We start from the raw sequence: 19,397 nt of genomic DNA, 5'->3' as shown, positions 1-19,397 counted from the left end.
CCAGGTGCACTAACAATAATTAAAAGGACTCTGAATGATAGCCTTTCTTTTTTTAAACATTTTTACCTCTAGAATGAAGCATTGATGGAATCATTCTGAAAAAGAATTACTGTGACCCATACTTTTTGGTTGTGTTGCCAAAACATAGGTAAATAATTTTTTCTTGTTCTTAATTTCCTGTTTGAGTGCAAGGAAAGTTTTACAAGAATCCTTGCTAATTTTTTTCAGATTGTCGATAGTGTAAACCTGAAATTGCATGTGGCAGGGTCCTACTATATTTTTGTTTCTACATTCATTTATTAAATCATAGGATTCAATAAAATAATAAATTATGAAATTTTTCATATGTAAATTAAAAATAAATAGGCTTCAAGACTTGAAGTTCACCTATCTACCTAATTATCTAATTTTAAATTATTACTTACATACTACTATTAAGTGTACTGTCCATTACAAATCTGAAAAGGTTCATCATATGTAAAAAACTATGCATACAGGGTGTCCAAAAATTATCTATACAACTTTATCCTTTAATGAAATTTATGATGGCACATATATTAAACAATTTTTAGAATCTGTATTTTCCATTTTTTTATTAAACTAACAATGTTACAAATTTCTCTGTTGAAATTTCTGACCAAAAACTCTTGCAAAAGTTTATAGGAAAATTTGTGACTTTGGCACATTTTATGTTCTATTAGAAGTGACTTTTTCACAAATTATATGATTTTGGGGTCATCTTCATACTGAGATGATTGAAATGAGATGCATTTGCATAGATTTGAACAAATTTAATATGCTTTTAGTGGCTAACAAAAGTCAAGAGAGACAATTAACATACAGATTTTGAATATAACTTATTTGATTGTCTCCAACAATCAACCATCAATAATTTGTTTAAACAATTCTGAATATTTAATAATCTGTTTTGTCAAGAAACTATTTGCTACTCATAAGCAAATTAAATAATAATGTAATGTCAATGTATTTTGATGGAAATAATAAAATCCCATTAAAAATTCTATTTGGCTAAGCAAAACACAATATATTGTTGAATCATGGTAACATGAGATTATATAAATCCTTATTCACCAGTGACTAGCTAAAATTAATCTTTATATGATTCTACATCTATTATACTCTTTAGCTTTTTTCTACCAGATTTTCATCTTTATCAAAAACTGAAAATAAAACCGAAAGGAAACAATTTTAATCCATTGAGATAAATCTAAAAACTGCAAATTGAATTAATTAGCATTATAAGAAACATTCAACAATTAGAAAAGGAAGAGCAATATGTAATTGTAAACAAGAATTACCTTGTACAAAATATTGTTGAATAAGTGTTCATTAATATTTCTTTTTTTGTTATTCGATTCACAAACATTTTGATTAAATTTTATCTATGACTGTACAATTAATAAGTTTTAGAAATAACTGAAAAAGAAATATTACTACAATTTACCATAATAATGCCATAAATCCAAAAAAAATAAATTTGAAATTAATACAAAGTTTTGATAATTAAAATAATAATATAATCTTCATTGACAATAATATCAATGAAAATCAATGAATACTTTCCTTAGATTTATAATTCCAATAACAGGTAAAAAAATTGTTGTGATAAAATAAATGTTTATGAAATGTAAATATGTAGAATTTTTCAGGCCATACAGAACAACAATATAATCCATCTATCAATAATATGCATTACAGACTTTTAAAAATATAAACAGATTCAAAAAGAATATACTAATGCTTCCAAAATCAAAATCTTTCATAGAAACTATATTTTATATAGAAATTAAAAATTAATGAATAAACTAAATTAATTAACATTACATAGCCACCTATCATACTAAGTTTATAAACTAGCCAATTGATTCAAAATATTTTTTAAAGTTACTCTCCTGGCTGTTATATAAAACAGAGAAAAACATTTGTGCAGTGTTTATTTTTTATATTATACACACTGGAAGTTGGTTCTGTCTGTTGTTACATACATCCTGGCATGGAGTGTGTATATAAAGTAATTCTTCAACACACTAAAAACCTTTTTTATATCCCAGTACAAACAGCTTTAGATAAAAACTAACGTTTTTGACCAAAAACTTGGTCTTTGTCAGGCTATTGACCAGTATAAAATTTGAAACTGGAATTCGAATAACGTGTTTAAAATTATTTTAAATTCCAAATTATTTAAAAATTGGAAACTAATTTTTGCCGTACATGCTACTGAAGTGATAAAAATATTGTTACATCCCCACAAATAAATAATATGATGTCTTTGCTGGTGTATTGAGTGAGATGTTGTTTTAAAGTAATTCTTGTTTATAATTACATATTATTGCTTTTCTTTTTCTAATTGTTGAATGTTTCTTATAATGCTAATTAATTCAATTTGCAGTTTTTAGATTTATCTCAATGGATTAAAATTGTTTCCTTTCAGTTTTATTTTCAATTTTTGATAAAGATGAAAGTCTGGTAGAAAAAAAGCTAAAGAGTATAATAGATGTAGAATCATTTAAAAATTAATTTTAGCTAGTCACTGGTGAATAAGGATTTATATAATCTCATGTTATCATGGTTCAACAATATATTGTGTTTTGATTATTTCAAAATACAATATTAGTGTTTTATTTTGAAATTTCTTATGCAATATCTAATTTGAAGATAAATGTAAACTTACTGCTTAGCAGATAGAATTTTTAATGGATTTTTATTTTAATTAAAATTAAAGTTGCCACATTTGGAAACTGGCTTCACTGGCTGATCTGATGACCAGGATAGGGGGAAAGGTAGATAAGAAAAGATTTCTTTTTTTGTGCTTATTGCAATTGGCATGCCTTATAAGTGCTTTAAATCCATCATATTTAACACTAAACAATGTTCAGCAAATGATGCAATGAGCTGTACAAGTATCATCATCACAAGTTAATCAATTTTTGAATTCATTCATTTGAAACAGGTTTTCCTAAATGTACAATTGTGTGGACTTTTCTTTTAAGGAAAAGAATCAGGCAAATGCCAGACTGATTCATCTTGAAAAATAAATTTTTAAAACTCAAAACAGCAGTTGATTTAGCATAAACAAGTACTTTTACTTAGAATCAGCACAAATTGCATTTGAAAATTTAATGTATTACAGCATCATCTGTGAATCATAACAAAAACTTTCATAATTATAATGAGAAAGTCATTTCATCATTATAAGTAAACTTACTGAATATTAAAAATAATTTTGTATAATAATTTTTTCAATTAAAATATAATTTTGTTTACATTTTAAACTGTTTTGCCAACCACCAGCCTTGATTTAAAATTGCCAGTCAAGTCAGCCCAATGCTAACCAAGTGGCAATCATAATCAAATTACACTGGCATTACATTATTATTAAATTTGCTTATAAGTAGCAAATAATTTCTTGACAAAACAGATTATTGAATATTCAGAATTGTTTAAACAAATTATTGATGGTTGATTGTTGGAGGCAATCAAATGAGTTACATTCAAAATCTATACAGTAGAGCGTCGTTTATCTGAAAGCCGATCAACCGAAATGTCGGTTAACTGAAAGCGTTCCAGTCAGACTGTATCATGCTGAATCAAACGTTTTTGATACTAGATTTACTTCTAAAGTATAATTTTCATGTTTTTATATTCTTCAATATATTTATTTTGTTTGTACAAAATAAAGAAATAATTTTTAACGATACAATAACCACAATTATTATTTTTTTAAATTTACGTTAGGCTTAACATCGACAAAAATTCAATGCGTAATGACACGCAACAGAGAAAAATTTCAACATGGGATAGGTTAATATATTTTTTCGTACATAATCGGTTATCCGAACAATCCCAGTCTCCAATTGATTTGGATAAACGATGCTCTACTGTATGTCAATTCTCTCTCTTGACTTTTATAGCCAGCAAAAGCATATTAAATTTGTTCAAATCATCAATATGAAGATGATCCCAAAATCATACAATTTGTGAAAAAGTCACTTCTGATAGAACATAAAATGTGAAAAAGTCACAAATTTTTCCACAAACTTTTGCTAGTTTTGGTCAGAAATTAAAATTACAGTTAAAGCTAGTTTTTTATGTCATTATTTGTATATTATTAAGAAATAAATAATAGGAATAATTTTTATAAGATTTTAATTTCCATTATCCATTTATTTACACAATAAAAGGTTTTTTTTAAAGTTATTAAAAATAGTTTTCTGGATTCACAAGGTGTATTTTCACGTAGTGTTTAGAATTATATCCAGTTTTTATATGTTTAAGGCATCACTAATAAAGAAAATGCCATAAGACAAGAAAACCCTCATTTATGACAATTATAATAGAACCCACTAAAAATTTAAAGTAACAATAAATTATGATAAAATAAAAGAATAGAATAGAAAAATGATAAATTGAAAATATATAAAAAATAAAAGGTATGATAAAATTACATAAAATAATTATATAAAACGACAAGTTTCAGAGTATGCTGACTCCATATAACATCAAGAGATCAACATATACTATAAAGATTATAGGAGTTAATGCTTCTTTATTAGATAAAACATTTTTTGAAACTTATTCTTCCCATCATCACATCCAAAACATTCCGAATCAGAAATTCAAATGTGCAAACAGTTTTTAAAAATAGAACCAGATCTTTCATCTAATTTAATAATCTCAGTGTAAAAGCAATAGTTTTTAAAATGTAAACTCATCAAGTTTGTAAAATAAAGGATTAACACAATTGCAATAGTAATAAAATAAAAATAAAGTAAAAAACAAATAGTAAGAATAAAAATAAAATAAAACACAATAATAATATCACACAATATCCTTAAAAGTCTTTTTAGATCAAGTAAAAGTGAGGAAGAGAGAATAATGTGAGTAAAGATCTTCAAGGGATAGGTAGCAAGCAAAGTTTATTATGGAGAAATGGTCAAATGCAAGACCTTGAGTGAAAAGACAAAAGTAACCACACCTATTTTTCCTGATAAAATGACATAGTTTTTCTACAAATTTCTTTACATTTATGAAATTCTAAATGTAATAAATCTTCAGTATTTTGTACATTTTTAATAGCATGATAGAAAAAATAAACAATGAGAAATACAAAAGACTCTTACTTATTCCTAGAAAGAACTGGAACTTGAATTTTTAACATTATAAATTTTAAAATTTAAATTTGAAAATTATTACATATTTTTATCTGATATAAAAATAAAATTGAATTTCATGTTAGATCATTGCTTAAGACCATCAATACAAGACAAAGAGTAAACGCAAAACTGAATCATTAACTATTAGGTCACTTATGTTATAACTATTATTTTTATTTTATACTTGGGATTGACTGAATTTCAATCATAGTTAATACTTTATTACTTTATGTACACAAGGTAACATCAAAAAAAACCAAAATTTTGGCACAAGCTTCAAATAAAACATCCACAGAAGCAGATAATATTTTTAATTAAATCTGAATGTAATATCAATTTAAACTATTAGTCTTTCATTTACAACAACATTTAGCTGTGTTCATTATAATTTATTTTGTACATTATTAATTGTATGACTCAGACTTCAGTCACCATATTAACTGTATGTTAGTTATAAAAGAAATGAAAAAACTTTCTTTAATTTTATTTGAATTATGATAGAACAGCATAATAACAAATCTTCCAATAATAATAACATAGAATTTTAAAATCTGCCAATATCTAATTTGTGCAATGAGATTAGGACAATTATTTAATTATTACTTTTCATGATCTTTTCTGAGAACAAAGTTAATTTTTTTTATTGAATTTACAATAAAATATTTTTTGATCTACTTTAATATTAGTGAAACAAATAACAACAATACTAAATTCCTTGTATTGAAAATAATAAAAAGATATATGAAATATTTCATATTACTATTTGATTCACTAATAAATATTAATTTTTCTGAATATCACAAAGAATAATATGTAAATTATTATATATCCTTATTTCTTAAATTCATATTAAATGTTCCAAATAGATAAGCTATGAAAACTTTAAGATCCTCAACATTACCTGAAAACAATTCATTACAATACAGCACACTGGAAAATATGTAATAATGAACACAGAACCAATTACTGGTCTGTAGAAAACCAAAAGTGATCTCTGCACAAACATTTTCTAACTCCTTCTGAGGATGTTCCATTAGGTAAGGCCAGTGCATACTGTTATTCCAGTCAGAGACTTTAAAGTTAGGACATTATGCCATACACAACACATCACCCTGCTAATTACAGTTATTGCCTACCAATCCTGTGCAAAGTTACAGGAAAGTCTCAAAGTGACCACTGTTGACCTATAAACAGAGCTCAGTGGAAAACCTTGACTGTCAAACTCTCAAAAATTCCAGGAATATCACAAATTTTCTTCACTGCATCCAAAATTCTGTTTCTCAGGTTCTCCTCATCATTCACACTATGTATCCAAGTGTCCCACAAGAAGTTCAGGCTGGTGAGCTAAGCAATAGGTTCACTATTGCCAATCCATCTGTGGAGAATAGAGTTCTACCAAATTAGTTGAGCTAAGCTACAACACAGAATTTTGATGGTCAGCCCAGTCCAGCTCAGCTCATGGCCGATTTATTCAACTTATGTTTTGCAGTCTGTGACATTTTATTTCAATTGCTGCTTTTGCTTCTGATACTGCTATAACACAGTGTCACCACTGTATAATGCTTCCATACCATCCAATGTCAAAATGAATAAACTCAATATATACTGTACATAAAAATAAAAAATATAAAAACTTGCTTCAACCTCAGTTCAAAAGGTAAAAGAGTCTTTTTGGTGATTTTCAGTGATTTATTTATTTATCACATTAACACATTGAGTTCCATGTGGCATCCCAGTGTGTCGCTCTCAACTTTTCATAATTTACCATGTGTACTGCTGTATGCTTCACACACTACTATTTAGTTTAAATTACAATTTTTTTCATCAGCAAAATAGTATATGTTGTATTGATAGATACATGGTACCTCAGAAACATTGATTTTTACCAACATCAAAAAATTTTAGGTTATCTTTTGATTTGAATGAAGGAAAGAATAATAAAGATGAACTTTTTTTTATTAAAAATAGAGAAAAATTGTTGAATTAACTTCCCATTAAAGCATTTGGATTTCCTTTAGATCAATAAAAGATTTTACCATAGATGCAACAGCTCCAGATTGTTTACACAACTCTTACTCATATTTACAATGTGTATATTTATTTTTTTTTCTAAACAAATTTTATATGAAAATAAAAAATAACATAATTACTATGAAATGAAAAAAGATGTGACCACCATTGGATCACACAACACGGAAGTAAAATAAGATTAACCCAATGAGGTAATATGTATGTATGCCATTGATCACTGGCTGTATTACAAGCCAGTGGTCAATGGCACATACATATACTAACTTTGCAGTATGACCCTACATTATAATAGTTGATCATAAGTTTTTGAACATCTATGTCATTTTATTTCCTTTCTTTTTTTGTTTGAGAGTATTGACCTATGGGGATAAAAAATAATAATAATACATTGAGCAATCAACATGTTAAAGTACATTTAATTGGATTAATATTAATCGGATGTATTTTAATATTTACATCTGATTTATTGTACAGTTTTTGAATTTACATATGTAGTGATTTTTTCATCTCTTCCAATTTTTCTATTGTTCTGTATATTCCAAGTTTTTGTAATTTGAGATAGTCTCAGTCCCATTCACTTTGAATTATTAGGACTCTACTGTTAGGACTTGTTTTGCTAGAAATGATTGTTGTTATTTATATCAATTTAAAACATTACCCTTTATTACTTTTAATAAAAAAATTATTTACAGTTCCTTTGCTTAATGCTCAAGTAATTTTATTTGAATGCTCTCATCTTAATAACAGATATATAAAAAATATCCAACATACTGTGTATCCATTATTATTACAGATTCATTTCAAAAATGGGCTTTGCTGCACTACACCCCACTTCTGGTCTAAATTCACAGTTCAGCTTACAACTCTCCTTCATGACCTTAACTCAGTTCATTATTTCCAAGTAGCTGAGCTTTGCTGAACTCTAGTGGGAAAAGATATCCAGAAACTCTCACAAACATTGCATACAAAATGTGTTGGACTGTCCAGGCCATCAGCCAAGGTAACCTCTTCCAGTGGGCAATGTATTGTGTGCAGCACAGCACTCCTATCTTTAACATTGCCTACTGGGTAACAACATAATCCTGATCCTATGTTGTCTGACAAAAACAGTTAATTTTTCCACTTCTACTACCCCTTCAAATTAATGCATGGGCTTTAAAATCACTTTGTATGACTTTGTTTATCAGCATTATAGTTATCATTATTTTCAGGTAAACACTGAAATTTTTAAGCTGTTTTCTTAATCAACAAAGGGCTAACAATTTTCAATTGTTATCAATGCTTTAAATGTCAAGCATTTATTATTTTAATCATTATTTACTTGCAGTACAATAGCTTAAATCACTGATATTACAATACTTCAATTATATGCTAGCCTTTGTTAAAAACGGTAATATCCATCGTGCAGAAGCATGGTTGTAACTTTATCAAGGGATATAACATCCCTTGATAAAGTTACAACCATGCTTCTGCACTCTGAGTGATCTCCAATTAGCCAAATGCAGAACATCAACACATCACAAACAGGTCTTCGAGCTGGCACATTTCATGTGTTACAACTCCATAATCCAGTTTGACAAAAAAAAAAAAAAAAATGGTAATACAAAAAAAGCAGTGGGTAAACAATGTAAGATAAACTTCTATTAATTAAGAATAACTATAATTAATAAATCTTCAAGTTATGTATTTTTTAATTGTTTTAATATTTCCTTTTAATGTCAGACTCAATAAAACCAGAATTATTCTTATTTATTTACCTAGCTTCATGTTGTTGGCCAATTATTATCAGTACAGGAAAGTTCTAAAATGATTAAAATATGTAGGCTCTACTGCACCTTATTTTCAATATAAAATATGCATTTGGAAAATATTTAGAAAAAATTTCAGTAAAAGTTTAGTTATTTACAATTTTAATAAAACGTTGAAATAATAATAACTTACATTAGTAATGATTGTAATTTATACAAAATATCAAATGAACATATGGATTCTTTATCAGGTTATTAAGGCTAAATAATTACTAAGTAATTTGGCAGCAGGTAATTTATACAAAATATCTGATAATTATATGATTTAAAGTTTCATTGTATAATGTAATATAAAATTTATTTTTTAAAAACGAGTAAATAAACAGAAAGAATTGCTAAATATGATAACATTAATAAGTACATTGGATACATATAAAACAGTTAACAGTTTCTAACATAAAGTCTCATATATAATTTAACTATCATCCTGTTGGAATAATAAATAACTGTTTGATAATAAATTATAATTAAGTTATTAAGCTAAATTATTAAGTTATAAATAGTTCATCATATAATTCAAATTTCCAATTACTAAACAAAATATTTTATAATCAAATATGTTAAAATTTCTTTCTATATAATAATAGAATATACAGAAATAAAAAGTTATATATTCAAAAGATACAAATATAACTATATTATTTAATAAAACTAAAGTTAAGATTTTTTTAATATAAATAACTTTTAAAAAAATCAAATATTTTTCATTGATTACATAAAATTATACATCAATTTTTAGGTTTGGGAATAGCAATAAATATTTTTCAATGAAAAATTAAATAAATAAATAAATAAATAAATATATATATATAAACAGGAAATCCTTGTTAGTTCGAAATTCAAGGGACAAAATAATTATGATTTTGAATTATTGTGTGTCAAATTATCCAAGATTTACACATTTCTGTAAAATATACCAAATGCCATGTAATTGGTGCAATTTATTAAGCAAATGAAATCTGAATACATATACAAAATACTATTTTCATTAATAAATAATTAATAATATTGATATAAATAAACTGGAGATAAACTGCACATGTCTGGTGAGAACCTTACAGGTTTCCAGATAAGTTTTATAAAAAGTAAAGCAGAATTCCTCGAAATGTAGCCTAATTATTTTTAAAGTGGCCCAAAAAGTAGTAAGTTGCCCAAATGTATAGCCCAGAGCCCTACAAATATCTCAATCTGCTACTTGTGCCCAATCTTGCAATCTCAAAACCCAGCCATATTTTATGAGATAAGAGAATAAAAGGTAGTTCATGGTTAAGGTCACACCCAAAAATATGTTACTGTAAAAGCAAAGCCATATTGAGCAAATTAGTTTTTTCTTGGTCTATCATTCTTATAGTATGGAGGCATTTTGATCTAAACAAACAAGTTAACATAAGCTTATCACAATTCAAACAGAATTTTCACTTCAAATTTTGAAGTAGCCCTATTTCAAACTAATCAAATTCCTTAACATGTAAATCTCTATATCCCTGGCTGGAACAAATAATACAGTTACAAACTAATGGAATTTCAAACTATCTGAGTTCAAACTAATAAGGATTTCCTGTATTTTATAAAATAGATCGTTTTTCTATAAATCTTTATTTTTATTTTAAAATTTTATGAAATTTATATTATACTTAATATAAAAAGTATTGTATTTAGTAAAACAAATATACAAAAGAAAAATTTTATAACATGAAAAAATAAATTGAAAAATTAAAAATATAGATATAATAAACAAAAAGCAAAACTATTAAATAGATTAAATATATTAGAGGGGGGTAAAACAGAAAAAAATTACTGAAAATTAATAATAATAAGCAATTATTTATTGTGACATTGTCACAATGCCAGGCTGTAATTTTTAATCATATTTTTAATTAATTTAATTTAAAATATATGCTTGCCACCTCAAATTAGTAGTGTCTTGCTCCTGTACATCATACTTTCCTGCTAGCAATAGAGTCATGCCAGTTATCTATCTAACTCCTTTCAGGGAAAATTTTTGAATTAAAATAACAGGACTTCCAGTTCCTTTACATCAGAAGTTCACATATAGTTAATCAGGACTTCTTGCCTCTAAACTTTCCATATCTAGTCTTGACTTTCATCTATCTAACTCAGTTTTCGAGATTAATTAAGGAAGGACAGACATATGGACAACAGTGGGAATTTATAGGTCTACAATTTTTTCATATTGCAGCTCAATAATAATAAACAAAATAGAAGGATAAATGGTTGTAAAGTTTGCCAAAATCCAAGCCAATGCCAAAATAAAATAAAAGTAATAAAAATCAGAAAAAGGCATGTACCGTACTATAAATCATAAATATTTTTATTTTCAAGTCATTCATTTGCTAAATATATTTGAGAATACAATTGATACCTATTATCTAGCAATGAATAAAAAATTTCATATAGTAATGAATAATGAAAATATAACTTTAATATTAATATTATAATTGTATAGATGAAAAACTTATATACTTTATAAAATTAAACAATTACTAAATAAGCCAAAGTATGTGTTCAGTTCAAGAAGTAATAACATCTTTTTGACAAGTATTTATTTGACTATCCCCACCTTACAATCATTCAATCAACAGATTAGAATGAAGTAGAATGTATGAAATTAAAAATCTTATTTAAATACATCATTGTAATCTGTTGATTAAGTAATTGTAAGCTGAGAATAGTTAAAAACTTGGCCAAAAAGATTCCTTGATTCCTTCCATTAAAGCAAGAATCAATGCAGTTTCAAAATTTAGTAAACTTTTATACTATAAAATATAAATTAGTTGAAAAATTTTACTTAAAATGACTTTATATATATTATATTGAACCATAATTAAAAATTTCTTTTATTTCACAATTTATCCTTTTCAATAAGTTTAATTCACAAAAAATGGCAACTTTATAAATTTATTATATCCATCTTTCAAATATTACATTTAATTATTGAATTTAGCATTTTCAAGATAAAAACAATAGATTCTGTTTCTAGAACTGAAAAAAAAAAAAACTATAATTTTAAATTTGAAATGATGAAATTTAATTGATGATAAAAGGAAATAAAATTAAATACCATATGTCAAAATAGATATTGTTGTTATATAATTACTTTCTAAAAAGATAAAATTTTTTGCATATTTATTATCATTAGAATCAAAACATTAATATCAAATTTAGATGTTTTTAATGGATTTTTCTTTTGAATAAATAGATGCATAAAATTCTAGAAATAATTTTAATTTGATACAAACTGATAATAGTGGTCATCATTATCATTACTATATAATATAATAATGACTATAATTATAGCTTTTATATAATAGATACTTTTTAATAGTCAACATAAACATTAATAACATGACAAAATCTAAATACTTTATTTTATATACTATATATTTTAGTATTAACTGTTCATTGAAGGTTACCTGTCTTCTTTTTTTAACTTCTTCCACATGTGACTTATCATGTGCCAGATTTGGATCTAAACGGGCTCTTTTGCATAGCTCTTCATCACAAGTTTTGGTATAACATTGAGATCTAAAATTAAAATAACATTTCATTAAATTATATGTCCGAATATTAAATATATTACTTTTTGCCTATTTTATAAAACCAAAATTCAAATTTCTTTTAATCCTGAATTTTCTGTATTATAAGAGTAACAATGTTATACTTGTAGATTTATATTAATATTATGTTAACAAGTAATTGTAAAAAAATTGATGAAATTTAGTTTAATCTGATTTTCAAATTTGTTAATTTTTCACATTAATTAAACAATCAAAAGATCTAATTAGAATGTGACATTTCCTCATTAAAAGGATTAACAATCAACATGTAATTTGGCTTTTCTATTTTGCTCTAATAGCTTTTTGTAGAGAACTATTTGTTTCAAGTTACTTGAAAAATTTAACAACAAATTCTCTATAATCACAATTTGACTTATTGTTCTAACTTTTAATCAATCATAAATATTATTAAATAATTTCTTAACATGTAAATATATCATAAATCTAAATCATCAAATGATTTTTATACATTTTAAGCTAATTTAAACAAAATCTGACTTAGACTGGCTGTAGGCTGTAATGCCATTGTCTTGTACTAAGATTAAAAATTAGGATTAATTTGAAAAATTCTGAATGAATAGGTCAATGTAGAGCATGTCTTTAATCCACAATTTTTGCTTACCAAGCAGATGTAGTATTAGTTTGGCTATACAGTTCATATGGTCTTTGCTTTCAGCTATAGGGCTCTATTAATTTAGATATATAGATATATACACATTATACATACATATATACATGAATGCATATGTATATACACACTATGCACATACTTAATGAATTCTGTACCTTATATTCTATATTTATGTAAATATATAAAATTTCAGGCATACAAATATACAGATAGTATTTGATTTACAAATAAGATCCACTTCTAGGAACTGTTCATTCATTATACATTTTTGTTTACTATTTGTTAAACACTTAATTACTTAAGAAGACTGAAATAATTCCCAAATTAAAAGAGCATTTTGTATTATCATTACCACTAATACAGATTTCTTTTTAAGCTTGTGATAAATTTGTTAATTTTTAGATCAAATCAACAAATGCAGAATTATATTTATGATATTTATGAAAACATCAACAGATGTTAGTAGCCATTCAACTGTATAGCTGATGATTGTGGAAGATCAGTTAGATATGTTCTTTGTACATGATTTTTTTATTATAAGTAAACTTTCACAAACACTAAAATTAACAATCTATTTCATTTACATTAAGTTATAAAGGCTTCAAAAAAATGTACAATGTAAAATATTTATTATTTTTTTAATATTATTTTACAATATGTTAAAATTTAATATAAGATTTCAGTTTCATCTCAAAATAAATTTTATTAGAGTTTATCACAAAATATTACAAGATTCAGATGAATTAAGCAAAATATTTTTTTAAATGTTTTGTTTGATTCATCTGAATCTTATATTATTTTAAAATATTAAATTGTCTCTTATATAATATTCAAAGAAGCACTATTCCTTTCAGTAGCACAGCCAAAAATTTTGCAAGGAGTGCAACTAAAAAAATTTAGTAGATCGAACATTGTTTAAATAAAACTGCAATACAAAAATATGCAAATTAGTGTTGTTATGACATTGTATATGATTGATTTATAGCAAGTAAATCTATTATATAAATAATAATCACATAAAACCACTAAACAAATCACATACACAGATTTGAGTGATTAGTTTCATATGAATGTGAAAGGGGTAAAACATATTTCATTGTTATTGAATATGCAAAAACTACAGGTTCTAATGTTTAAATTTATATTTATGCAATGATTGGCATTATTTTACTTTTTTACACTCACATATAAACAAATTTCAATTGTTCAAAAAATTGGATATTAGTAGCAGGAGATGCATTGCTTCCTTGTGTCCTGTTGGCTGTGCCACTGATTCTTTTTGTAACTTATTTGTGTAATAGGACTTTTCCAAACATTACAGAACCTAAATGATAGATGACGATGATAATAATAATAATAAAATTCCAAACTGTTTTTTTTAGAAACACCAGGTCAAGTTTGGTAATTTGTTGTCAAATAAGATCAGTTATCATTAAGTGAAATTTATTTACACAAGTGTTCGATTAAAGTTTCAAAAGTGGAATGACAAATTATAAACATTGATAAGGAAGATAATATAAAAAGAAAACATGTAACACATATTGACCCTTAGTACCGTTAGGAAATGAGATATACCTAGAATGTCCTTTAGAATATTGATAACCACTGTCTCGTACAACCTGCCTGGCTAACGGAAATAATTCGTCCCTTCTTGTAAGCAATGCTGGAATGTGTTTACAAATTTGTGCAGCTGCTTCGTTTACAGATACCTATCGAGTAAAAAAACACAGTTAACATAGGATGTATTATCATTTTCCAGCGATTCATCTATTAAATTATGAAACATTTTATAATGAAAATTACAAATAGATTAAGTTTTCTCATTATTTACGCGCAGATTAATAATAAAATAAAATAACACTGAAAGCACATGGCAAAAACAGCATGCATAACACCCTCTGGTGGCAAATTAATGAATTTATTTATACAGTATATGTACTTTCTCCTTAGGCTTTTAAAAGATTAAAATAAAAAAAATAAAAAATACCTCATGTAACGTTAGTGGTTTTTCCGGTTTTCTTTTACAATCGAAACGACCATATATCGCAGCATATTTTCTAATTTCGTCCATTCTTCTCGGGTCATCGTCTGCCATGTTCATCACATACTGCAATCAATAAAACGTTATCATCTTCAACAAAAAATTTTCCTTCTTAAGTTTTTGCATCCGAAAAACTTTCCAATAAAACTTTAAAAGAAAATAGATTTCCACCGAGTTATATATAAAAAAAAAAATATATATTAGTTAAAAAAATATTTTGAAGTAAGAAGTTAATTTTCTAAAAAGTTTTGCTTTCTTCTGTTTTCTGAAGAAAATGGCATGGAAACGCATTCAGATTCTATAAAAAGAGCCGAGAGACATTAATAAAGACGGAGTGTAGGCAGTTCGAACCTGGGATTTTCACAAGCTGCGCTCTCAACTATTAGAAAAGAAAACTATCAGCATCCAGATTCATTTAAATAAAGTAGATATATCTTCTATAAATAACAGTCGAGATAATATAAATAACATAAATAAATAAGAAATTAATACAAATATAATAAAGGCCAGTCGAGTTAATGTATTTCTATCTTTCTATTACGATAAAAATATTTTTCAAAACGCCGATTATGTTTGACAAATGATTGTAAGATGACTGTAGATACGTAAAAGACGATTATAGGGGTCAAGTACAGTCAATCTGGCAGATCTACTATAAGTACAGCTATTGGCAAATCGGGTTCCGCACCTGATAGTTGCTATTTAATTAAGTATAAACCAATTAATAATGAATAACTAACGCTAATTGATCCTATTTCTCATTTTGGCTAATTTGTTCAAATCAATATAATTTATCGTGCTCACTTAAATTCTCGAAATAAATATAGCTCTTATGAATATTCAAAAAGCGATAAATTAGCTTTATTCAACTGTAATGAATATAAGCATAATCATCTATTACGGTTTTTATATCCCCACAAATTATTTTATTTGCTTTTCAATTATATTTCTTTATAAATGCGCCCAAAATTTTTATATTTAATGACATATTGGTTAATTAATTAATTAAAGTATTTCTCTTTTTTTAAACTTTATTTTGCAGGAAATTCAATATAGCTTGTTTTATTTTTGTAATGTATTTTATACCTTTATATATAACAAAAAGTTTATTAAATAAGTTATTTTGTTAGAATAGTTTTAAATTACATTTTCAAAACCTATTTAATTATTTTTATAAATTTTTTCAGGAATTAAAAAAGACTTTTATCTTGTTATGTGTATCATTTTACTTAATAAAAATTATAAGTATTTGTTCAACAAAAGAATTAATTTCATAAAGATAAATTTAGTTTTAATTGGTTAAAAAAAGAAAAAAATTGGTATTTTGTCGACCAAAAATGAAATCGTTATATTATTAATTGTTTAAGTAAAAATTGCTCTATGTGCATAAAAAGAATATCAAAGTTACGTGCTATCTTCCATTTCAATGAGTATCCAGAGACTGACGCCTTCGTACCAACTAAACGGCATGAAAATAAACCAAATTTGAAGTAATATGGGTGCGACGCATTATATTTTATACAGAATTATAAATTCAAGCTTAAAAGTTTGAATAATTGATCGAGAAAAGAAGATTCGTTTCGATATCTTTATTCCCCCTTGGCTTCCACTAACAACAGAGAATTTTGAATACATCTTTTCTTTCTGATTTAGATTGATAGATCCATAAGGCCACGCCCTTACTACACTTGGTTCTATCCAATTCTCTCCACCTTATTTCAGCGCTGGTCTTGCATAGAAAATCAAAACTGACACTAGATTGGTAGTTAGTATGCAAATGTATGCAAACTGGTGTTTCCGCCATTCATTGCGATAGAAAGGAAAAGAGGAGTAAAACGTAAAAAAAAAGAAAAAAATCACGAGCAAGCACGATCCAAACTTTTATCACTTTTACTGATGATGATGATGAATCCGTTTCTGCATCCGTCTGCTAAACTTTCATCCATCCAGTTCTTACAGAAAATGGACCTAACTTCGTACCATCATTCACTCTCGGCCTCTTTTAACTTGATTACGTTTCTAAAGTCGGTACAATAGATTCGTAAATCTATCACCACCCGCTATGGAGCTCTGCAATTTTGTGGTACCAGCACTTCTTACTAGCTCAGTTTGTTTCTGTATTTATACGTTTTCCTTTCTCCCTAATCACACAAACTAAATTCGAAATAGTAATGCTTACAGTCCGGTAAACTAATAAAAAAAAATCGCAAATTGATCGAGAACATCGTCAAAAAATTAATAAAATTGTCTTATCTATTACTTGAATTTTCCACAAAAATTCTGAATTTACTAAATTATGTTTTTAATGCATCCAAGATACCTTTGAGCACATTACTGCAGTATGTCTCTACTGTCAGATTATTGTATTTTAATATCTGGCATTTATCGTAAGCATGCAGTGCACGATCATTGTCAAGCACGCTAAAGTCAGACGAAATGGTTGGCTTTCTTATCTTTATCAGATTCAAATCTAGAGTAAACTAATTTTACTTCAGGGTATTATAGCGTAATGTACAGCGTTGAAAATAATATCGACCTCGTTTTTTTATTCTAGATTCATCTTTCCAAAAATTTACTACGTTACAAAAGAATTTTCTGCTTTTCTTTAATCGGCATTTTACTTGGAAGCGGCCACCCCATCTATGCCAACCAACAGTTAAAAGCATTTCCAAGCAGAGAGAGGTAAGTTAAATCTTACGCCTCGCAGCTATCAACGAACGAAAAGAGAAAAGTAATAGAAGGGGTAAGAAGAAAAAAACTGTTTCCCTCGTTCGACATTCCCTTCGGCAGAACCGTCATAAAGTGGACCTCGTTCGCTCCCCCACACTCGACACAATGTGATCGTTCCCCGAGGATGAGCCGTCCTCTGCATCGTCATACAACCCCGCGTTTTGTGTAATGTGAATCGATATGCAAATGACGGCTCCTGCCATTTATTACAAAAGAAATAGTTTTTATGTACACCATTCCGATGCGGCGCAGCTGAAGTCCATGCAAAATTCCGGCTGATAAGCAACCGCCCAGCAGCAGATCTGGTAAGAAAAGAAGGGGAAAAAACTACGAAGAGGTTTCGATCAGCGTCTGTGTGTCTGAAGAAATGACGTCTTGGTGAAAAACAGCCGATACACAAGGAGGATCTTATTTCCTGTTCCGCTTCAAAAGTCTTCTTTCTTTCTTATATTGGCACGCAAACGTGAGTTGCAGAAGAAAACTTTCGCAACAGCAGTAATGACTGTCTGGACGAGTTGAAATGATGGGCGATTTAGTTAGAAAACATTCGTCCGAAATGATTGGAAGCTAACCGGTGTACTGCGAGACCTCGCCAACTCAATGTAAATACAACACCGCAATCTTTATAGAGGGGGGAAAGTAAAAGCAAAAAGAAAAACACATTATTTTACTCTTACGAATTTCGTTTTCGAATTTTGGTAAGATAAACTGAGATTAGTTTGTCTGTAAGGTTACTGGCTTCTCGGAGAGAAGCCACAACGAGTCTTGTGTTGTCAAAATCTAAGAAATATGCCTGTACTTCTAAATATAACCCGATAAAGTAGCAAAAAATTTTCGTGATTAAAATAGAAGGTCATAAGAGAGGAGAGTGGTACTTCGAGCCACTCTCCCGTCACAACTATGTAAACAACGCATAGTGACATTTCAAAGAATGGAACTGTTTTACTGAGAATATCCTATTCGATTCGGTGTAATTCTTCATGTCACAAACAGCTCGCAAGACAAGTAGGCAGATGTGCGCACAATACAAGGAAGTTCGGGCGCCACTGCGCAGAGTTTCTACCCGGGGAGAGAGTAGGAAGTTTTTTGTCATATGTGCGTGTGTGAGCTCTACAGACGTCGTCAACCCTTTGGTAACCGGGACTGAAGATCGATCCATCGCTGGCTGGCTGCGTGACCTGCTCTTCGTTTCAAATCCATCTTTCCTCCGCACTATTTAATTTGGCTTGGGAGTGGTTATACTTCTCTACCATTAGTACTAAATCTTTTTTATGTTATTTAATGTTTTCCAACAAAATTTTACCACAAGTTCGTTTCGGACAATTGCCGAATTTAACGCTTTAACCGGAAAGGGCGCATAAAAAAAGAACACGAGAAATATTGATCCATTGGAGAGCGTCAGAA

The 19,397-nt window shown here is 27.5% G+C and overlaps 1 protein-coding gene across 3 annotated transcripts in view; it reads right to left on the bottom strand.

The window, feature by feature from the left end:
* LOC136988995 (NGFI-A-binding protein 1-like) overlaps positions 1-19,397 on the bottom strand; it is a 62,989-nt gene that overhangs the window by 22,658 nt on the left and 20,934 nt on the right. For all 3 annotated transcript variants that reach the window (XM_067287013.1, XM_067287014.1, XM_067287012.1), the window contains 3 exons: positions 15,210-15,329; positions 14,798-14,931; positions 12,448-12,559 (listed from right to left, as the gene is read on the bottom strand). In XM_067287013.1, the coding sequence (XP_067143114.1) occupies positions 12,448-12,559; positions 14,798-14,931; positions 15,210-15,329 (366 nt within the window). The remainder of the gene's footprint in view (positions 1-12,447; positions 12,560-14,797; positions 14,932-15,209; positions 15,330-19,397) is intronic.

The sequence above is a fragment of the Centruroides vittatus genome, unplaced genomic scaffold, assembly GCF_030686945.1.
Source record: "Centruroides vittatus isolate TY-2023 unplaced genomic scaffold, ASM3068694v2 scaffold_435, whole genome shotgun sequence".
NCBI lineage: Eukaryota > Metazoa > Arthropoda > Arachnida > Scorpiones > Buthidae > Centruroides > Centruroides vittatus.
This window is presented reverse-complemented; position numbering and strand designations above follow the sequence as displayed.